The following is a 22,904-nucleotide window of genomic DNA, read 5'->3' as shown; positions in this document are numbered from 1 at the left end:
GGTTAGTCCCTGGCAGAGTTGGTATACTGGACAAGATATAAGTATAAACTAAAACGCTTAATATGGAGCCCATTAAAATACACAGTTCTTTAATGCTAGCAATGTACACTGCAAAACTTGTATTGCTTCATGATTCCAAAGAATTAATTTCACTGTTTGAAGGTTTATTGCAGTTAAGGGTGACTTAAGGGGACAACGCAAACCATAAAGTCACACTAGTGATTACACTCTTTTAATGTCAAGTAGATTTGTTTTTTATTTGGGGTTGAAAAGGGTGAGTAGTTGAAATACATAAACACTGGGTGTATGTCTACCTAACTGAGTAGGTGTTAATAGCCAATAGACACTTCCTAGGGCGGTCATGTTCAAATGGCGGATCGCGATCCGGTTCCGGATCTTTTCAGCATTTTGTGCGGATCTTCTAATGTAGTCTTAAAAAAATACTATTTACAGTGTTTTCATGTGAATACCAATTGTCAGTGTTAATGGATTTTGTAAAAAATCAAGCATAGAACGACACTCCCAAATGCTAATCTTTGTGAGCGTTTGAGGATATCAGTAAGCGACAGAAAGCCCCAATTCGATGCTATTGTAAGACCTAAAGTCTAAAACAGGGGTCGGCAACCTACGGCCCGCGGGCCGGATTCGTCCCGCCAATGTAATTCATTCGGTCCGCTGCCTCTTTGACAAACTAGATACGAGTCCATTTCAAATACTTTTTGACTATTTTAACTACGTAAGTGCGAAACCCTTCCCGCTTCGCGCGAATCATCTTTCTACGTCCGGGTTTCTTACGTTTTGATGCGGTCTTTTGAACTAGATCAGCGCTTCGTTACCGTTAATGGAAAACGCATTCAAAAATATTGGACATATATTTTTTAACATTTTGTATTTTCGGCAATGTAATAAAAACTTGCAAGAAATTTAAATGCCGGTATACCTAAAAAAATCGAAAACTGTGTAAGCAAAGTATAATAATTCCAACACCTAAACCACAACACTAACTCAAGGCAAATGTTCACTTTGTTAAAAAAACTCTGAAACATATTGTGGTTGTAGCAAATTATTTTATCAATTTATGGTAGCTAACTGTTTTATATATATATGTACTTTTCAGGAGCATTTAATTGCCACTATGACTGCTTCTGACATCCAATCGAAAACAGCCAAAAAATCAAGATGGAATAAAAATAAGAAGAAAAACTGGAGAAAAAAGATTGACATTGGTGATGTTGAAGACAAACTCGATAAAGAACGCTTGGAACTCCGCACTGGTGGTCTTGTAAAAAACAAATTAGACAATGAATTATTTGTCATCGAAAAAAATATTGAAAACATAACAAAACGAATCCGGCAGGAAAAGCGACTTATGGTTGACAAAATAATTTTGCCAGACCCTAAGTTAGTCAAACCAGCATCCAAACGTAATTCCGCCAAACTTCGAAGACGCAAACAGCGGCTAAATTTAATGAACCTACTCGGCAATGACAAGCATAGTAAAGTATCTTCAGACACTGCAAGAAGTTTCAAAGTTGCCAAACAAAATGACCTTGATATTTGGAGTCAGCCCGCCAATCAAGTTCTGGGTTCAGTTTTTGAAAAGAGCGATGTAACGAAATACACAGAATCTTTTATTGGAAAAGCTCAACTTCAACGACCTAAGCATCTTTACAAGGCACCAAGCACAAAAGTAAAATCAGTGGAGTTTGCTCACGCTGGTGCATCGTACAACCCAACCTTTGAAGATCACCAGGATCTCCTGTTTGACGAATATGGAAAAGAGATTAATAAAATCAAAGAAGAAGAAAGGATTGAAAGGTCAGTAATGGTGGATGCGGATACAATTGCAACAGCCGAGAGCCTGGAAAAGGAATTGAAGGAGGGACTTTTTGATGAAAGTGATTGTGAGAATGATTCAAGTGATGAAGAGGAATCAAACAGCTTGGATGGGAAAATAATTTCTGAAGTTGCAAAGCCGGTTACGCGAAAGAAACGAAAACTTCAGTCTCAACAACAGATGAAGGAGGTGGAGAAGCACATTGAATGGGCTGACAAGCTCAGGGAAAATGAGGTTTACAGAGTCAAGACTTTCCTGACTGAAATAAAGGAAAAAGAAAAGCGAATCGAACTAAAAAAGCAGAGAAAGTTGCAGCGGCACCGACAGCCTGTCCTATCCTATTCAAAATTCCAGGACGCTGATCAGGACTTTAAGTTAAGTTCCGAAATGCATGGTTCTTTGCGGCAACTCAAGCCTGAAGGAAATCTACTTGTGGACAGGTACAAGAGCTTGCAGAAGCGTTGTATCGTTGAGCCACGACAGCGCTTCAGACCACCGAAGAGAAAGTACAGAGTCAAATATCAAGAGAAGAGGTCTTTCAGGGAAATTGAGCTTTAAGCTGAATATATTTTAAACTTGCAATTTATATGTGTATTTTAAAAAAACTGAATAATTATGTTCCAATTTTAAAAATACTTCAATCAATATAAACAGAGCATTTTGTTGTTAAATAATGTAATATGTTTGTATATGGCAGCTCTCTTTATGCTGCCTTTTTTAAGTAAATTAAACATTTGCCACTGGACCATTCTAACTGTTTGCCTCTCTTACAGGTTTTTAGGAAATAAAGAACCATGTTTATGTGCAATGTAACGTAACTGCCTCACACCCAACTTTTTAAAATGGGGTTACGTCGCTCCAGAGTCAAGATACTGGTTGTGGTTGCGGCACTCATCACTCTGTATGCGCTGTACCAGCGCCTCTCCATGGCCAGAAAAGACTCGCCATTGCGATTAACTGACACCGATCAGAAACACCATGGAGATGAGCAACTAGAACTTCCACCAAGAGATGTTGAAATTCCCCCTAACAATGACAACAGTGATAGTGACAGTGAGGTCTCATACACAGACGTTGAAGACATGAAAGAGTATGTCTTGTCACAGAACTTCAAACAAGAATTCCACAATGAAAACAAGTTCGGGCCACACACGAAAGAGAGTGAAATTCTTGTGGTGCAGGTTCATGACAGGGCTGACTTCTTTAGAGAGCTACTCAACTCTCTAAAGTTAGTTCGTGGCATAGAGAAGGCAACCCTCGTGTTTAGCATGGATAAACTAGTAAAGGGAAATGAGGATGCAATTAAACAGGTTGACTTTTGTCGATATTTAAAAATTTATTTTCCTTACTCGAAGCAGCTTTACCCAAAAAGTTTTCCTGGTGAAGATCCAAATGACTGTCCCAGGGACACGCCAAAGGCAGCTGCACTGGCAAAGAAGTGCAACAATGCAGAATATCCAGACCAGTATGGTCACTACCGTGAGGTGAACTTTGTCCAGACAAAGCATCACTGGATATGGAAACTTCACATGGCCTTCAGCGGCATTCGTGCTTTTGCTGGAGCTTCCCATGTACTTTTGTTGGAGGAAGATTACTATGTGGCCCCAGACATCTTGCACTGCATGAAAGAGGCGCTGAAACTTAAGGATGAGAAGTGTGATAAGTGCCAAACGATATCGCTGGGCAACTACGAGCCATCGTCTGACGCCAACCACGCAAACCACATTGAAATCAAGGGTTGGTTGAGCAACAGCCATAACATGGGTATGGTGATCACCAGGCAATTTTACAAACAAATAGACGACTGCAGCGAGGCCTTCTGCGATTACGACGATTACAACTGGGACTGGTCCTTGCAAGCCGCATCATCTACTTGCATGTCTGCAAACATGTTTACAATGTTGTTTAAAGTGAGCCGCATTGCCCACATTGGATCTTGCGGTATGCACTCCAAAGGAAAAAATTGCGATGCGAAACAGGAAGCAAAAACTGCTCAGGACAAGTTCAATGCTTTGACGAAAACTCTTTTCCCGGAAAAATTGCATGTGGCGCTGGATAGTGCTGCAGCTGTCCCCAAGCCAAGACCCAATGGAGGATGGGGTGACATTCGCGATCACACTTTGTGCAAAGAATATAAGAATTTATGCAGTTCAGCTGTAGAACTGTAGTTCTATATAGGTTTGTTTTCTGTGCATTAAAAAGCAGTCTATCTCGTTTTGAGTTTGGGTGCAAGGTCTATTGTATAAATATTAAACATATATATGAATACATTTAGATTTGTTGGTCAATGTTGAAATTCTTACAAAGCAATAGCTGATTGGTCTTGTTTGAACAAGTAAATTTCAATGCATTGGTGGTTTAAATTTACTGTATTTTGGCTGTGATAAACACATTCCGTAATATATATAGGTAACTCCTGTATCAAATTTAAACTGTATATTTTTAATTCTATTCATGTCAGCTGTCATTGTCTTAAATAAAGTATTAAGAATATTATACAAAAATTTTCTCTAATAGTTAATCAGTATCTTTTTAATTGAATGCATGATTAACATATGCCTAAATTTTATCATTTAAAACCAACTTTGATAATGCCTTTTTTAAAGAAAATATGCCCACTTTTGAATGGCATAAACAGTCCAGACCAGGGGTTCTTAAACTGGGATCCAGGTAAACTATTTTAGGGGGTCCATGAAGGCCTAATTAAAATATTAGGCTATATTTAAGAAGTACAGTAGTTAAATAAATAAAAAATAATGTAAAATAAACCTGATTTGCACAGAATGTATTCAGACTCCATTTGACTTTACATTTTCGGACTAAACAAGCAGAATTATGAAGTCTATTTGTAGTGTGACAGCATTTTCTGTACCGTGGTCCTTGCTAACTTTGAAGAATTTTAAGGGTCAAGGAAAAAAAATTTACGAACCCCTGGTTTAAACCTTTTTGTTGTTTACATGTTAAATGAAGTATGAAGGTTTATTTACTTTTTCAACTGCTCTCAGTATGATTATGCTCCGATAAGGTTTAAAACCTCAGGAAGAAATTAAGTTTTTAATTGATGTCTTGTTTATATCTGTGTTGGTTACTTTGTAATAGTTTCCTTATAATGCGTTATGTTTTAAAAAATAAAATACAAATTTTTAGCTGGCCTCTATGAAACTTGTTAACGCTCTGTAGAAATAGTTTGTTAGTAAAAAGAAGACACATTTATCTATATATATATATATATATTTATTGTTGCGTACTGTTTACAGCTTGTTATACACTCTTACTATGTTGAAAAGTGTTGTGCTCCAAGGTTGAAAGTCTTTTCCTATACACAGTTACTGTACAATGAAATGGAATTTATTTCAAGGATGAATGCTTAAAAGTTTAAACGAACATGGTTAAAATAAAAACATTGAGTTTGTTAGTCAAAACATTGTTTGTTTAAGTGTGAACAAAATATTTTTACTTTGTATTCTTTCTGTTTTCAGTAAAAGATGTTTGTTGTTAATTTGAGTTTTCCTTTTGTTTCCTACTCCATTGAAATGTATATTTGTTGCATTTTGTAGTACCAAGTAAACATATTGTTTATAAATCACTTAAATTTTAGGTTTCGTGAGAAGATTGTTTCGACCACATTTAATGTTTTGACGAATTGGCATTGTTGTTGAATGTTTCTTACAATAAAGCCATAATAACGTTAAATAATACAAAGTTGTACTTAATATTTTATGACTAAAAGATTCCAAAAAATAGGCAATCATTAAAGATTGACAGTTGACACTAGCAGTTTAAGACTATTTTGATTAACTTTAAATCAATAAAGTATGACTTATAATAAATGAGCTTAAATTTTATTTAGAATACAGCTAAAAAGAGGCTTATGATCAAACACTTACTAAGTTAAACTTGACTTAAACCAAGGTAATAATAAGCAGATAATAAGCAGTCATTCACTGTCAATTTATTTGGAGTAATAAAACAAAAATTGGTCACAACAACTTTGCTTCGCCCGAACAGAAGCTGTAACTTGGTACATTTTTTAATTTTGACCCATTTTTCACCCCTGTTGCTGGGCTGCATTCGACATCATCATAAAGAGAACCACTGGGACAATGAACATCCACTGAAAAGAAAAAAGGGTTTACTGTTTAAACATATGTTAGGTTTGATAAAAAAAATGACCATTCATGCTGTTTTAAATGGGTCTAGAAAATTTGTTAATTCCTTTAAATTTGTGCGTGGTTTAAAATCTTAAAAACTTCTCTTACATATTTGCCGAAAAACGATTGTGGTTCTTTAGCTTGAATTTCTTTTTTCCTGGTCTCTTCCTCAATTTTGTTTAGGAATCCCAGCGTATCAGGCCTAGAGAACAATATTACAGATTTACAAAGCACAATTAAAAAGATAGTACCTAAAAACACGCGCATTAGTCCAATCTGCAAAAGAAAATTCCATTGCCTTAAGTTGGTTTCCTGAAGCTCTATTTTAGGATAAGTATTTCTAATTAGGCATGTTCCTAATTGGTGTTTATCTGACACTAAATTATTATAAGAATTTCAACCATGATTTGCAATCCAACAAAGATTCTAACTTAAAAGTTTAATTCACCAAAAACATCTAAATCAAATTGTGGCATAATAACCTGAAAAATACTACATTTGATCCTTTTTATTTCATCTATTTTGCTTCTTTAAGCACAGTAATGAATGACATCATTTTTGTATTGGGTTTAAACGTCCAGTATCAGATAGATATTTAAAATTACAACTCATTTTTGGGTCTGTCATTCAGAGCAAGTGTTGGCATTGTGGAATCCTTACATTTGTGCTTGGCTTGGTGTGATGACAAAAATTTCTGTATCAAGTTCGTTCGTTTCTTGGAGCAGGAATCCATCGCTGACTAGCGGTGTTATTGTAATTGAGATTATGCAACCCAAGCCATCCGTGTTGAATGTTAAAAGATCGGTAAACCCAGAATTCATAAAGAGGTCCTGAATAAAAATGTTAAACTGGGATTAAGTAAAAAAACACCGATACATTTATAACAAACCTTGAACTATGGCTTAGCATGAAATCAATGAGTAACTGGCTGTTACAAAAATTTGTAGTTAATTTAGAAAATAGGGAAAAATATTTGGCATTATAGAAAATAAACATTTAGGCAGTTATTTACAGCAGTAGTAAACGTTGAAACCCAGGTGGTCTCTTGGTTGTCTAAGTTTTCTTGCAACTTTGCGGAAGTCCTCAGCTTGTAGAATCCGTTTTGTTTGGCAAGATTTTGAAGCTGGTCGATGTCCTCTTTGGAAAGGGAAACCTGATTTTGAATACTCGCTCCTTCACCTTTTAGGTTCGGAAAATGGACTTCCCCCCTTTTTGTAAACTCACCTGCAACGAATTAAGATTAAATTAGGTAAAATTTATTGGAGAGTAAATCTAACCGAATTTACTTTTATTAGGTTTTATTCTCTTTTTTAATTGGTGTATAGAACTTTAATCGCAATGTGTTGCCCCATTGGATTGTGTAGTAAAGTTATGGTATGAAGTCACTTAGTTAAAAAAAGAGGGACACATTTTTTTGAATTTCCTAAAGCTATACTTACCATCACCAAAAGCATGTTCTAACACCAGTGTATATCCACCATCTTGCGCAGCAAATGATAAATAAAAGCATGAAAACAAGAGGAGTGCTTGTTTCATGTTCATACAGATGATGTACTGTTTATTTGTCTAGAAATTTATTGCAATATTACTGGTGTTGTCAGGCCAATTGCAATTAGCAAAAATCCTCAACTAATTGTTTTATATACGTTTATATAATACCATATCATGCCCAAACTTATTGAAAGTACTTCTAAATAAAACATTATTAATTAGGGTAATCACCCAACAACCTAATTTCCCCCATGACGAAGTGGTGATACTTTAACGAAAACTAGTAATTATTTAAAGTTCAAAAAGTATTAGAGTGATTTTTTAGTTTAAATATCTTAAAATATCAATTCAGAGTTTGAAAACTCGCTCAAAACAAATAAATGTCATATTTAACAAAAAAATGTTCTGCAACTTGTTGGGTGGTATATTATCGGCTGTGTTTTTTCGACCAATCAGAATGTTTCATTGAATGACTTATTTAACGCGGTGTCCGTATTGCAAAACATTCGCCCTCCATTATTGTTTTTTCAGCATGAAACTTTTACGCGGTTTATTAAGGAGTTTTGACTATATTCGAATTTGAATAGTGGTTAGTCAGGATCTAAATAAAATTTACTATCTTTTTGCAATGTTTCGTAAGCCTATAGCATGCTTTGTTGACTTAATGAGCTTTAAATGCTGAAAAATCGCTAAAAACAATATATATAACGTGTAATAAATGCTCAAAGTCGTTCAGTTAAACTTACGAACATAGTGTTCCTAATCTCTTCGCTTTATTATTACTTTTTAAATAAAAATTGAAATAGCTATTTTACAAATATTTTATTTAAGTGCTTAATTTAAAGTTTTTGTGAAACAAGCAGGGAGCAATTACTTAAAAGCCCAGTAAACTAAAATCGACCCATTCATTTGGTTTAAATGGAACATTTTTTTAAAAAAATCTTATCAAAGTGAATATATTTTATGTCACTTTTTAATATAGTAAGGTTCATCATATTTTGATTTGCAGTTTATAACAATAACAGACATGGGAGCTTGCAGTGGACCAAACTGTAAAGGCAACTCTGGCAAAGGGGATCGGATGTTTAAGTTTCCGTCTGATAAAATTCGAAGGAAAAAATGGCTCATTAATTGCCGCTGGCAAAACTGGGTTCCCGGTCCTAACTCAAAACTTTGCCAGGTTTGAAATACCCTACTTAACTTAGAGCCAAGTCTGCTTTTGTGTTACTTTTTGCAAAGATCTCCAGTGTGTAGAACCAAATTTTAAAGTGGGCAGGTGTGCAATTTGTTTTTTGCACAGCTTAGATAAAAAAATATAGCTATTTCGTAAGTTAAGTGTGCAATATACCGACTCAGCTGTGCACACAATTTTTAGGAAAAAACATCAGATGTGCACCTGCCACTGAATGTAGACTGGCTTAGGACTATTCTTTTACTTGCACTCTTGTTTGAATTTATTTACTCTTACATTATTTTATAAATGTTAAAATGTGTTTGGTTTATGTTTGTCTAAACCTAATTTTTTTAATTGTTATTGTTTCTTTGCGTTGTGTTTATTTATTTTATAGGGCCACCACTGACAAATAAATATAGGATTTATATTAAAGGCAAGTGTCTATTACAAAGAATAAATATTTAATGTTTATTGCTAAAAAATAACTGCATTGCACCCAGAATTAAAGTACCTGGATAGTTTAAACTTAAGTTAGATCCATCATTTTGTCCTAATTTTTATGTTTTTTTGCAGCGCCATTTTGAGGAGAGCCAGTTTGAACAAAACCGGAAGGACGGATGGAAAAAGCTGAAGCAGACCGCCATTCCGACCCTATTTAACCTTCCTGACCCACCTCCAAAGATGGATAATAAGCGCCGATTATTGGTCCGAAGACCGGTTCTTTTTCCAGCTGCCACTCCTCCAGGTAAAAAGAAACTTGCTTCAATATTTTTGTGCTTTATTGTTAATTTACGCTATCCTGATTTTAATGGCAACTGTTTTTCTTTTAGCTCCAAATCGTGGAATTACTGATGGTATGTGAAAAATATTTTTGTTTATTTTTGTTCAGCATGTTAGTTGCTTAATATCATAGTGCCAAAAGAGTTAATAAAGTTAGTATGTACAAAATTTTAATTAACCAGATGTCACCTTGATCCAATATTCAGATTCCTTGTTTTGTTGACCATATTTGTTTTTAACTATTAAAATATTAAAATGTTGTATTTCATTTTATTGTTTTTTTTTACTCAGGTGTTGAGCATTACCCAAGCGATCTTCACATTTTTAATCTAAACAGTAAGTGCAGCCTGGCATTTTAAAGTTTTTAATCATCATTGATATAATATTGCCTTTCATTCTAACAGTTATAGGTACCTGTACCAAAAGGATAGGTTATTATGTGCATTAACCAGCCAAAATAAGGCTTCACTACTCACAGCTATTTTCACTAAACTTTAATGCAATTTTGTATGTTCTTCAAAGACATTTATATTTTAGGTAGCCTTTTGTAACTAGTGACTTTTCCTGATGACCAATTTAACGTCAATGCTTTGCTTTAATTATGGTTTATTTAGGGTTCCATAATATGAATGGCTTTGAAAACAAATACACAGTAGTCTAATACTGCCTTTCCCATTTTTTGTCTTAACAGGTTTTGTTATATTCCAAGTTGTGTACAGATTTAAATTTTATTTTTTTAATGGCGTTCAGTTACTGGGCACAATATATAATCTGTAAGCTTTAGTTTCTGTATCATGCCATAAAGGCCCTTTCCAATGTCTCTTGTGTTTTATTGTCAAGATGAAAAGGTTGAGCTTGCCGACCACTCCTACTCGAGCTCGCGCTTGAAAGTCGTCGTTATTACGGGTGACGAAGAAGAGGAAGAAGAGAAAGAGGGAGATGATGTGGAGGAGACGGAGCAGCAAAAGTTGCTCCAACCTTCTGAGCCGAAACGATGCGACAAATGCCACCTTCAGTACTTGGAGATACGCAAACTAAGAAGACAGGTATTACCGGCAGTTATTTGTATAGCAGTGTGTTAATACTGACTTGGAAAACAAAGTTAGTTTAGACGGATCAGATAGATCTTTTTTTCCACTGTAAATTCAATCTAATTCAATATTTCTCAGCCTACAATTTTTTGATTTAAAATTTTTATGAGAATAGGTTAAAATTTGATAATTAAATTAATTTTAATATAAGCTAAACTTCGATAATCATGCATAATTTTAGTTTGAAGTTTAGTTCAATTACTATCAGTTTGGTTTTTAAAACTTAACTTAAATATTACTTTTATTCTCTATAAATCTTCTTCAGGTTTTGTTACCCATTATGGTAAAAGCGATTTTCTCAATTTGTTAGTAGGTTAAATTTGTAACTAAACTCTTTGAAAAATTTCAACCCAGGTTCGAGGACTAGAAGAGCAAATAAAAAGCATGGAAAGTAACCTCGGAACATTGTTCGCCCCTGACCAATTGCAATTCCTTAAAATTAAGAACAAGAAGTCCATGAAATGGTCCGAGGAAACTATTAAGTCCTCAAGAGAATTGAAAAATACAATTGGCCGTCGTGGGTAAGTTATTGCTGAGCTAATTTGTTGAGTATTGCAGCCTATGAAACATGCTGCATAATTTGAAGGGCCTGTCATGAAAATGGTGTCTGACTGCATGTAACCTAGTCTTGCAAGTTGTGCAATTTTGAAGAAAATGTTAAGTGTTTCTAGGTCCCATCTGCATTCACATTTTTAGAGACTTTGTTACCCGTTTTATCATGTTGGTGTATTTTTGCAGATAAACACAACTATGTAAAATTCGTTATATATGTATTTTATCAAGGAACTTTTAATGTGTAATGTATTCCTTGGTTTCCAATGCGACTCTGGCTATATAAACCTAACCCTTACCTCACACATCTCACATCTCACATCTCACAAAAATCTGCTCAAATAAGCTTCCAAACATTATTTTAAGCAATATAACATACTTCGCGTTTTATGTTCAGCTACGAGTTGTTGCGCAAATTTTCCTATCCCCTGCCCAGCGGCGGCAGCATCTACCGCCATCTAGCGCTTAATCGAAACCCCGACGCCGGCCTCGAGGTGCCGGAAGAGGGCGCCACCGAGCAAGTGGAGACGGCCTCCAACGACGGCGACGAAGCCGATCACCTGGCCATGGCGCTCCAGCAGAACGACATCCTGCCCCACGGAGGCATGCATCACGAGCCTCACGCCGATCATCACATGCACAACGGTCACGGGGATGAGGAATACGACCTGAAGAGCGAAGAATACGACGTGAAAGAGCACAGCAGCAGCAATAACACGTACGAGTACCACCCGCCCCACCACCAGCAGCAGCAGCAGCATCACGAAAACGGCCTCGTCGAACAGCATCACGACGGTGAGATGGAGATCTCACATGAAATGAACGACTTCGTGATCACGGAGCTGAACGAGGAGCAGCGCGCAGCCTACGAAAGCGGCCAGCAGTTGGTCGAACTTCCCAATGGTGAGCAAGTGATGGCATTTCCCGACGGCCAGGGCGGACTCGTGCTCGAGAACGGCGAACACGTCCTACTTCTCGAGGAGGTCGAGGGCGAGGCGACCGCGTGATGACGTCACGAGCGGTGACGTCATGTGACGCCGGTGGCATGACTGCTCGCTCGAAGTTTCGGCGTTCTAGCCCTCCGCCACTGCGAAGTAACGGCAAAGCGGCCTTGTGGGTCACGGATCTCGTTCGATTGTTTCGTATTACAGTAAGGTCGATTTTCAGTTCGGTTAGGAAGAGTCTTATTTCGTTTCTTTTATCGCCTGGGTAAGGCGGTCGTGTTATGACGTCACTGCAAATGTAAGTTATTCACGATTCTTGTTTTATATTTCATATCATAGTAAAGGCTGTTTTTCGAAAAGGGTTAGGAATGGCGTTTAGGTTCGTTTCTTTGACGTCATTCGCAACAGCACTTTAGAAAAGATATACGTCAAGCCGAGGAAAAACAAAAAAACCTTATTTGAAGCGATTTTAAAATACAAAAGGTGAAATTTTGCTCGGCTGTGAATGTATTTCCAATTGCGTAACACAACAGCAATATGTTATATCAAGGTCGTTGTACAAATACCAGGCAGGAAACCTAATGCAGCCTGGTAAAAGCTAGACTGATTATAACAAGTATACTTCACACTCCATAAATGCGTTGCGTTTAAAAGTATTGCAAGCGTTATTATACAAAAGTGTACTTATGTTATTTTGCAATCACGTCCCAACAAAACGCATCTGAAAAGTGTTGTGCGAAACTTAGCGTTTTTGTTATTTCGTCCTTAAACCTTGCAAATGTCACTTGTGCGATATGTTTTATTACAAATCTACGGTGAACTTTCCGTAGGTTGCTTCATATTCGCTGTCTTCACAACGTTATTTTATTCGACGACGATTATGTCCGACTGTAGGGTTGGCGTTCTTACTTTAAGCTGTGGTCTTCATTACTGCCTTAGTTTTGTTTTGAGTTTTCTACTTGTAGTTTGTTCATTGCATCGGTTGCGCCACGTTTCAGTAATACAACGTAAGTTGCCATTCAGAAGTGCTGTGATACTTCAAGCGTGTGGAGAAAGTAAGCCGAAGCGGTCATGAACCGCGTTCCGTAAAGATTTTTTTGCAGTTACACCGTACCAGCAGAAAATGTCCCTTTCCCACAGGCCTTCCGCCACCTTGTTGTATTTTAAAAGAATGTATTTTACTGAGACTTCAGCTGCATATTTGTGAACTTCATGGAACGATAGGTTTCCTAAGGTTACTTGTTTTAAACGCCTCGTTATGATATAACTTTGTGACGTCATATCTAAAAACTCTATGCCAGCGGTTCTCAACCAGTGGGCCATAAAATAATTTGAGGTGGGCCACAGACCAATTTAAAAAAGCTAGATTTAGTTTCATTTGTGTCACTATATTTAATTTTACTGGAATAATGGCTTGGGGAGGAATTAAAAAGGAATGTAAATTCATTGTTCAGCCGCAAGTATCTCACTAATGCACGGTTGTATAAATAATCTGCTTTAAAATATCTTCAGCTGTCTTTTGTTCTAAACCTATTTTACATTTTTTTTATTATATAAAACTATTGGGCCACAGAATTTTTTTGCAACGTAAATGAGCCACGAAAGAAAAAAGGTTGAGAACCACTGCTCTATGCTTTCCTGTCGGAAAACTATTATATTAATACTTATGAGTTGATCCAATACTAGAAAATTGGACCAGCAATACTGCGATGTACTTTTTTAGTTCAAGTGACTCTTTTTAAAAAAAAATACTTAGAGATGGTGGGTCAAACAACCTAAAAAATAAACCTAATTTGACATCACCCCAGAAAACCAGTTAATATATATTTTTTCACCAGCTATAGTGCATATTTACGACCGCATACCTTGATCCCTGAATTTAGTGTTTTTCCAGCGCAAAGTAAAATCATCATTGCGATTAAGTGTGAAAACCGCCATCAGATCTCAAAGTTATACATTTTGCAACATGTCAAAAGGTGAGACTAACGGTATGCCTGTAACACACTGACCTCGTCGGTTTTAATAAGATTCGCAAATAAATTTAATTTTAAAACTTCCGAAGCAATTACTTCAACATATCTCCACTATACACACCAGTACTCAATATCCCGAAAGAGAATAAGCCGCGTCCCGTGACTTCGCTAAGAAGGAGGCGCGCAATTCGACAAGCTTTAAGCTCCATTGTCGCTAATCTAGGGTCCGATATTACAGAGTATTTTTTTTTCTATTCAAACCCGCTTTATAAACGCGAGGTACGGTACGTAGAAAAACAGCAGCAGTTTGTAGGGCAATCAACTAGGAAATATGCCACAGCAGGGAGTGAACCAGGCGTTTGAAGAAATTGACCAGCAAGAAGCTAGCGGTTATTATCAGGCCGATGGTGACATCAACTTTACGCCACCGCCGGACTCGGGGGCGCACAGCAACCACGCGTTTCCGACAAGCGCTGGCGAAAAGAACAGCTACAAAACCGTCAAGGTTGGCGCGCGCACTTTCGAAGTGCTGGAAATAGCGGACAGCAAGCCCAGTCCGCCACTAGTGCACGACCAGTTGCAAGGCACGATGCCGCACAGTCAACAGGCCAGCTACGGTGGTCCTGTGTCTGAAAACCGCGCGGTCCAGCACCTAGCTGTGCCAAAACCGGCTCGGAGAAGGCGTAGAGGCTCTGGCTCGGTTTACTCCGTGCCCGCGTCCACGATTTCCGCCTTTTCCGCTTTTTTGTCGCGTCCCGCAAACCAAGCACCGCCGCCAAAGCGAAGCCGACTCCAGATGTTCATGAACAGCGGCATCATGTTCGGCCGGGAGTTCTGTTACGCTGTGGAGGCGGGGCTGACCACGCCCATTTTGTTGAGCATAGGCCTGCCAGCTCATCTCTACAGTCTGGTGTGGGTGATCAGTCCGGTGCTGGGCTTTTTTCTGCAGCCGATCATCGGGAGTGTGAGCGACAGGTCAGTGGGGGCGTTTTATCGATTTTAGCTTGCTGTTAAGAGTTTAAGCACGCGTTAATACTAAACTGTTTTTGTGTACAGTATGGCACACTTTGACCTAGGACAAGTCATCATAAAGTCGCCATTCAAATAAATGCTTGCAGACAGTACCAATAAGATCGAATATAAAACATGCTGTTTAATAAATATTAAAATAGAACGGGTTTAAAGGAAAAACCTTCACAATAAACCTCAAGTTTCGACAGATTTTTCTTCGATAACCGAACAACAACGAAATAAATCCTATTTAACAAAATGACGTTTTGCTATAATAAATAGCATATATCATAAATTTCTAAAATCTGAGATCGTTTCCCAATAAATTGCTGCAATTTTTGGTAATATAATTTTTGACGCAATAAAGATGTAAACAAATCATCAATTAACATTTCCTAAAAAAATCGCTTTAATAAAAGCCCAAGGTTTTGGTGAATCACACCAAGCCGGAAATTATTTTTACATTGATCGGACTATATTGACAAAGTAACCTTTGATTTCTTTAGGTGCACAAGTCGCTTCGGTCGGCGGCGTCCTTTCATAGTGGGCTTGACTTTCTTGCTGCTGATCGGTGTCACTTTGTTCCTCAACGGCGAACACATCGTCTCCTACTTTGCCGATGCTGGTAACGGAAGGCGGGGAATCGATACAGGGTAACAAATTAGTGGATTGGTCATAGACAAAGGGTGTAAAATACTGTGGAGTGAAAACAATACATTATTTAAGTGAACACTCTTGATTAGTAGAAGATTTTCTTTTTTTTTGCGAAGTTTAAAGTTTGAAGTATTTAATAGTCAGTGACCATATTGCAGCTATACTCTCCGAGTTAATTTGATATGAAAGCGTTTTTAAAGATAGTTGATGCTTCAGAACCTTATTTGTAAATTTGTTTTGCATTGGTCTTCGTGACTGTATTGTTTCGAATTTAGATTTAGTTCACTATTTGTTGCCATTGCTAAAACTTCTCGCCATGGTATACCGTCCTACACCTCTCTATACTGTGTTTTTTAAAGATAAGTACATTCGTTCCGCATGCTATTATCTAGTTCTCTAATGTATAGGGCGGAATACCATAGCGACAAGTTGGCAACAAATATTGAAAAAGCAATGGCAAAAAATATTGAACTAAATTGAAATTCAGAACAATACCTTCACGAAGACCAATGCAGAACAAATTGATGAGAATTTCATACAAATCCGATTATTTAGCATCAATGTTCTTTAAAAGCGATTTCATACCGAATTAACTCGGTAGGTAGGCCTATATAGCTGCAATATTCCGACCGATTTATTTCTTTAAAACCAACGATTTAACTTCCCGCCCAGGACTTTCGTCATGGCAGCGATCGCGGTTACAATCACTGGTGTCGTCATTTTCGACTTTAGCGCCGATTTTATCGAAGGCCCGATCCGAGCTTACGCGATGGATGTGTGCAACGAACAAGACGTCAAAGTCTGTCTTCTCTACCAGGCAATTTTCACAGGTTTGTTTGAGCACTATTTGAAAACCTGATTGTTTGCCGCATAAACAAAGCTTTAAAGAATGTACAAGTGTACTATTTTACTGAGGTAACTTTGTCGCGGCGACTTACTAAATGGTTTAATGGCTGGCTACGCATTTATTGCCTTGGTAAAATAAATCATAAACTTAATTCTCCTAAAATAACCATTCACCCAAATAATTTTTCTTTATCTAGAAAAACGATTAAATTTTATCATTTAATCCTAACTTGTGGTAAGTTTCAGTTTACTTGTGGTAAGTTTCAGTTTCAGTTTCAAATACCCGTTCAAATTATACAGTACAAAAAATCAAACATTGTTTAAAACGGTCCCTAACAAAAATGGCGTAATACATCTCGTCCTCACGCAAATAAAATACCCATCTACTTCTAGGAGTTGGTGGTGCGTTTGGGTACGCAAGCGGGGGCGTTTCGTGGACCCGGGACACTTTCCTGGGTCGGTACTTCCCCTCTGACCGCCAGGTCGTCTACACGGCGTCGGCCCTCGTCTTCGTCATCACTTGCATCCTGAACATCCTCAGCATCCCGGAAGTCCCACTGGTAAGTCGATGAAATGTTTGTGAATCTTTGACGTAATACCTTTTTAACGAAGTACTCAGCACGCGAGAACGCCATTTGAACTCATACCTTAATTGTAACATTAATAAAAACTGTAAACCGGTTTATAATAATGTTTGACAAGCAACAACAAATTATTGGGTATAGCCACATAAATTAGGCTCTATAAGATACGTTACTACATAAACACAATAAATAATGGTGGAAAACAGCGAACCATAATTAACTTACTTTTGTTCGAACGCAAGTGGCTTTAGTATTACAGTTAAAAGCAAGGTCGCCGAAATATTATTACCTGTTTTTAATATTGCTTGTTGGCAGATAACAGTATCGTGCGTTTTAAAGCTTCTCAAAATTAGACGTTTTTGACGTGTGGTTTAACTGATGGTAAATCCAAATAATAACAGTAGAGCTCGAATTTTTCTGGAAACTTTTGATGGTATTTGCTCCGAGCATTTGTGCAGGAAATTTTGTTTATTGCACTTACGAATTTGGATGTCTCGATAAAATTAATAGCTACTGTTGTTAAAAGTAAATTCTTTGCGAAGTCTCCAACCAATTCCTTAAGCCTTTTGTAAGCCTTTTGTGAGGTTTCAAAAAGAAACTTATTCTCGCCCAGAAAAAAGAAGATTCCACCAAAAAACAAAACACCGGTCATCATGTGACCAAACACAAGAACAGCAGCAGCTCCAACTCCCAATCCGGACCGCGAGGGCGCAAGAGCGTGCTCGATGCGAACCAGAACTTCCGGGTTGCCGAAATCACGGATCCGCGCCAAGTGATGACGCAGGAGGACCCGGAGGGAGCGCTCCTCCACTCGCTTATGAAAGAGAAGAGGAATAAGCTCTTCGACGAGTACGAAACCATGGCAACCGAAGACGGGAAGGTGTCGGCGAAGGGAAAGTCCCGCCGACGATCTTCGTCCAGGAGACCGGCTGTGGTTTCTAAACGGGGGAAGACCCGATCGAAGAGCAGGAAGGGAAGTTCGTCCAGGAAGTCTTCCAGGAGGCAAAAGGAGCGTCAGGCTTACGGAACTTTTCAAGGTGAGTTTGTTAATGAGATCGCTACGAGCATTTGTATGTGTAAGATTTTCTGTCACGTATAGAATTATGGCTGGCAAATTAAAATGCCTGGTTGCCATTGAACTTCAGAATCTTGTTGTTAGCATTGTAGTGTTTATTTTTATCTTAAACTAGTCTAATGTTTGGGTTGTTTGTCCTAATAATCATCCTAGATTCCAGAATTGCACAAAACTGAATTTTGCTTTTATGTAAATGCTTTAAGACTGGACAATTTCGGATAGTCATTCCTAAGGTTGTGGGTATTAATTTGGATATCAGCAACATTATTGGTTATCTGGTAGACTTTTAAGTGGCTAATTGCTTCCAGTCTTCAATATGCAGAACTGTAAATATGTCTTAAACTCAACAAAACTTTACAGGCGGCAATCAGCATTACGAGTCGTACCCTGTTTTTGCAAACCAAGTGCAACCTTCCGCCCCTCCCTACAACCCGGGATACCAGCAAGGCATGATGACGTCACATCCCGATGACGCGCTTGCCGCCCGGAGGGTATTCCCTACTTTCCACCAGCGAATGAGCGTGGGAGGAGACAGTGAAGAGGAGAGTGAGAGCACTCTTTCAGGTGTGGGAGAAGGGGGGATTATTAGGGTGCCCTATGCACGAATCTGTAATGTAGCTTAATAATGATTTGCAAAGCCAAAAAGGGCATCATCTTAATTAAGACGTTTCGATACGAGCTTTTATAATCTTCAGTTAATGTTACACATTCACATGGCTTTCAATTTATTATCAAGCTAGTTTTTAGTCTGTCTGAAACTACTTTTCCTAGAATTGCGCGAAAAAATTCCACTCAACATTATTTGATCTTCTTAGATAGGAACTGAGAAACAATTAATAGAGTTTGAACCGATTTCAAACAGGTAGATTTGGACTTTCCTTCTTGGTCTCTTAGAGACTATTGTTTAAGTCGCCAAAAGTTTGACTCTTTTTGCAATGATGCTTTTTTGACTGTTCAATAAATACAGTTATCATTAGCTAGGGCAACCAATGAAAAAAAATTGCTGTGTAAATCAGACATCGTCAGTTTCTCCAAAATACGACAGTTGATGTTTTCTGTTTTTTCTTTTAAACAGTATAAAGTTTACTTTTGCATTAACAGTAAATAATTATAGCCCATTTTTCAAAAAATGGTGGTTTTGTTAAAATAAAAAGCTTTTGTTCTTTCATCCCGAATTAATTATTTTTTTTATTTTTTTTGCACAAATCCCCAAATACAAAATGAAATAAAAAATGATAAAGCACTACCAAATGACATTAAACTCTTTTTTTCACATTCAAATATATTCTTAGACTCTGATTACTCTATGGACCAAATGATGGACCCTCACCATCACCAGCAGGTGTCGCTCTACGCCGAAATGGACCCGGGAATTGTTCCTGGGCGGAACGGCCGAAGCAAGGTAGCAAGGAAGAAGCTGATACCCCCGAACATTCGGATTGAGGAGTACACGACATTTACAGACGAAGAGTCCCTTTTCGACTCTGAACATCTACAGAGGAAGATGAGAGAAGGGAAAAGCAAAGTCGTTTCGGATGAGGGGAAGGATGGCGAGCCGGAAATTGGAGGCTTAAAGAGCTTGGTGCGCGCCATCGCTACGATGCCAAAGGAATTGAAGTGAGTTTATGTTTTTGTTGCCTGTTGCACTTTACCAGCGATATTTTTCCTGAATCCAAATGGTCGAAAAACCATTCACCCGGAATTCACAAAGTTCACATATTTTTTTTCCCGAAATTCTTTTTTCTGGAAATAACTGTTAAAAAGCTTTAACGCTGATCGCAAAAGAGTAAATCGCAATTAATATCGTATTAGGACGATTTTATCGCGAACAGCTCTTTTAAAAAAAACACTTATAAACCTATATAAACAGAAACGCTGATAAACTTAAAACGAATGCTAAAGTGCCCTTTATGTGAACTCAAGTTCTCACCAATGTTTATACACAATTGTGGGTGAAGTCGTCGTCCAATCTATGCACAAGTTTTTATCATCCTGTAACTTAGTGCAAACCTTTTCCTTTATCACTCTTGCACTCGTGGTTTTACTTCGTCGAGTATTTTTCCATGCCTTGCTTTCAAACCACATCTATAATGTTGTTCAAACCAACCTTTCCAATATTTTACTGTAATAGTTTAAATTCCAATCCTTTATATATTTGTTTTTCCAGATCGCTTTGCGTGTGTCATCTGCTTGGCTGGATCGCCTTCCTCTGCATGGCCCTCTTTTTCACCGACTTCGTTGGCCAGGTCGTCATGCAGGGGGATCCCCGTGCCGCCAGGAACTCGAGGCAGGCCGACCTGTACAAACGCGGGGTCGAGATAGGCAACTGGGGCCTCACTATCAACGCGGGGGCCTCGGCCCTGTATTGCGGTAAGACGAATAAAAGGTTTTGTGTTATCAGACATGATCATACGAGTTTTGTTTTTTGAAAAGGGCTCGGTTAAAAGAGTAATATTTTAAAACAACTTTTTACATTTTTTTAAACGAAGTTTAAATAACGATCACTGCCAAGAGAAAAAGTCGATACACCAGTAGTTTTGTTAGGTTTTTTAACAAAATTTAACCATGTCAAAGCTTTGCATTGTCTGAAAATAAGAGACAAATTACCACTTTATTGGTCTACGTCTACGTTATCCCACTGATCCTATATCTAGGAGTTTTTAACTAAAATAATACTATTTTGTCCCAACAGTTTTTTCAACACAACATGTCTGCTGATGAATATACTGTTGCTGCCAGGCATTATATTAATTATAAAGAGGGTTCTTTCCGATGTCTTCTGATATCGTATAAAACAGATATATGTTGTTTCGTATTAACCATTAGTTGCTAGTCCTAAAAATATGTACAACTTGGGTTACTTACGGTAAAACATAGAAACCTATTTTTCAGACTTTACCAATAGCTTATGTTTATATAGGATATGATGCCATAAAACTAAACAGTATCGACGCCAAACCTCGCCTAAAACAAGAATCTTCAAATCGCAAAAAATTGTAAAAACTGTATACTAATCTTTCCCAGCCTTATTGAAGCCGCTTATCAATCGCTTCGGTTCGCGTGCCATGTACGTATTCGGGTACCTCGCCTTCGGCGTTGGCTCGTGCGTGGTTGCCCTCATCCCAGACATCTACGTGGTCCTCGCCCTATCCTCCATGATCGGAGTGATGTCGGCCACACTTTATACTCTACCCTACTTTCTGGTGGCTCAGTACCACGACTCCTATAAGGTGAGACCTATTCCTGCCTTTGCAAAGAGATCTGATGTTAGTGATCAGTTTGTAGAGTTTTGTCTATAAATTATTTTTGCAAAATTTGAGAGCCACGACAATAAATCAACCTGTTAAACTAATATCACCTTACAACATTACAAAAATTTAATACAGAAAACAGTGGTAAAATGAGAACAATTTTCTTACCTGAACGACGATAAAACACAAATATTAAGTAAAATCTTTGTTCACATACATTGTAGGAGATTGAGGGATGGCCTGATGGAAGGGGGACATAGCCTAGCAAAAAAAGGATTAATGTGCTCTTTGTACCCCAAGCCTTGTAACCCGCGCCAACATAGTACTGCTCTCGTGCCACTATAAACCCCTGCATCCTTATTAAGTCGTGTCTTTTGGGGGTGATACAATTTTGGGACGGAATGCGATAAGACCGCAGGAGATTTAATGTTGAATACTGTTCGTTTTACATTTGTTTGATTTAGCAGGACCACGTGTTTTACTTCTACGGGTCTCGATTTGTGGCTCTTAAAAGAGTACGTTTCACTGTTTTATTTTGGCAACAGAGCAAGATCGGCACCTCTGAAGAACGTGGAATCGGCACCGACTGTGCTCTTGTGACTTGCATGATACAACTGGCGCAGATTATCACTGGACTTGGCATCGGGGCGCTAGTCATTGCCCTTGACACCGTGACAGTGACAGTTGCCACTGCATCCGTCGTCGCCTTTCTTGGCACCATCTGGGCTGCATTTTTTGTTCATTATTAACTCGTGCTCCTCCGTGCTTTGTATTGAAACATTTCCAGTATTGCGCGAAACAACACAGTCGTTTTAGGCCATTACCGTATTTAACTTAGGCAAATTGTGAGAATTGAGCTATTTATCGTTGTATGTATACCGTAATGCTTTTGTCAATTTCTTAAGTTTTTGGATCCCGAATTTCAAAAATATTTCAAAATAATACAAAGGTCGAATGGTTATCTTGATTTTTTCTATTGTGTAAGGTGGCAACTTTCTAGAATTAGATAGTGTTGTTAAAAGGAAGTAAGATTTCGCAATAGGGATGTCGCATGTGTATGTATCGTACACACGAGTTAAAAACTAGAAAGCTTGCCTTAATAAGTGTTTTATGTAACTAGTGCGTCTGCTGCGGTGCGTGTTTTTGTTCACCTCCCCCGGTTTTCAGGTTTATAGAGGCCCTTTTGATATGACTCCACAAATAGGTTTTTGTTCTGGTTATATCTAATGTAAAGAGGAGCAAAGTTATTTTGTTTTAAAAAGCGTAGCCTACGTCAGTGTGATTTAGCAAATTTAGAATATCTAAAGGCTGGTTCACACTAGACGCGTTAACGTCTAGCGTTAGCGTCTGGCGTCTAACGTCGTCCAGTTCACACATAACGCGTTGCCAGCGTTAACGGCAAATTTTCTCGCTTCTAACCGAAAGCGTCAAAGTTGAAATATTTCAACTTTTTCGCAACCCGCGTCTAGTGTGAACCAGCTTTAACAATG

At 38.0% G+C, this 22,904-nt stretch overlaps 5 protein-coding genes across 5 annotated transcripts; 4 read left to right on the top strand and 1 right to left on the bottom strand.

The window, feature by feature from the left end:
- The first annotated feature begins 1,121 nt into the window (after positions 1-1,121).
- On the top strand, positions 1,122-2,603 carry LOC146167042 (ribosome biogenesis protein NOP53-like). The gene has a single exon (XM_083388756.1). It carries the CDS (start codon positions 1,136-1,138, stop codon positions 2,393-2,395), a length of 1,260 nt encoding a protein of 419 aa, XP_083244882.1. The 5' UTR covers positions 1,122-1,135; the 3' UTR covers positions 2,396-2,603.
- A 53-nt stretch (positions 2,604-2,656) lies between these two features.
- On the top strand, positions 2,657-5,545 carry LOC146167041 (alpha-1,6-mannosyl-glycoprotein 2-beta-N-acetylglucosaminyltransferase-like). The gene has a single exon (XM_083388754.1). It carries the CDS (start codon positions 2,680-2,682, stop codon positions 4,003-4,005), a length of 1,326 nt encoding a protein of 441 aa, XP_083244880.1. The 5' UTR covers positions 2,657-2,679; the 3' UTR covers positions 4,006-5,545.
- Positions 5,546-5,769: 224 nt separating this feature from the next.
- On the bottom strand, positions 5,770-7,671 carry LOC146167040 (ER membrane protein complex subunit 10-like). The gene is made up of 5 exons (XM_083388757.1): positions 7,428-7,671; positions 7,001-7,212; positions 6,649-6,818; positions 6,097-6,190; positions 5,770-5,951 (listed from the first exon to the last, which is right to left on the bottom strand). Exons 1-5 carry the CDS (start codon positions 7,528-7,530, stop codon positions 5,886-5,888), a joined length of 645 nt encoding a protein of 214 aa, XP_083244883.1. The 5' UTR covers positions 7,531-7,671; the 3' UTR covers positions 5,770-5,885.
- Positions 7,672-8,506: 835 nt separating this feature from the next.
- LOC146167039 (uncharacterized) lies at positions 8,507-12,860 on the top strand. The gene is made up of 7 exons (XM_083389863.1): positions 8,507-8,659; positions 9,227-9,398; positions 9,484-9,507; positions 9,725-9,769; positions 10,274-10,479; positions 10,879-11,045; positions 11,474-12,860. Exons 1-7 carry the CDS (start codon positions 8,507-8,509, stop codon positions 12,081-12,083), a joined length of 1,377 nt encoding a protein of 458 aa, XP_083245989.1. The 3' UTR covers positions 12,084-12,860.
- Positions 12,861-14,324: 1,464 nt separating this feature from the next.
- Positions 14,325-22,163, top strand: LOC146167038 (membrane-associated transporter protein-like). Its single transcript, XM_083385280.1, has 10 exons — positions 14,325-14,968; positions 15,511-15,657; positions 16,331-16,488; positions 16,898-17,064; positions 17,702-18,125; positions 18,524-18,709; positions 19,456-19,780; positions 20,331-20,533; positions 21,188-21,393; positions 21,960-22,163. The coding sequence occupies exons 1-10, from the start codon at positions 14,325-14,327 to the stop codon at positions 22,161-22,163; spliced, it is 2,664 nt and encodes an 887-aa protein (XP_083241406.1).
- Positions 22,164-22,904: the final 741 nt, after the last annotated feature.

Source organism: Ascidiella aspersa, chromosome 1 (genome assembly GCF_963924565.1).
Source record: "Ascidiella aspersa chromosome 1, kaAscAspe10.2, whole genome shotgun sequence".
In the NCBI taxonomy this organism is placed as follows: Eukaryota; Metazoa; Chordata; class Ascidiacea; order Phlebobranchia; family Ascidiidae; genus Ascidiella; species Ascidiella aspersa.
This window is presented reverse-complemented; position numbering and strand designations above follow the sequence as displayed.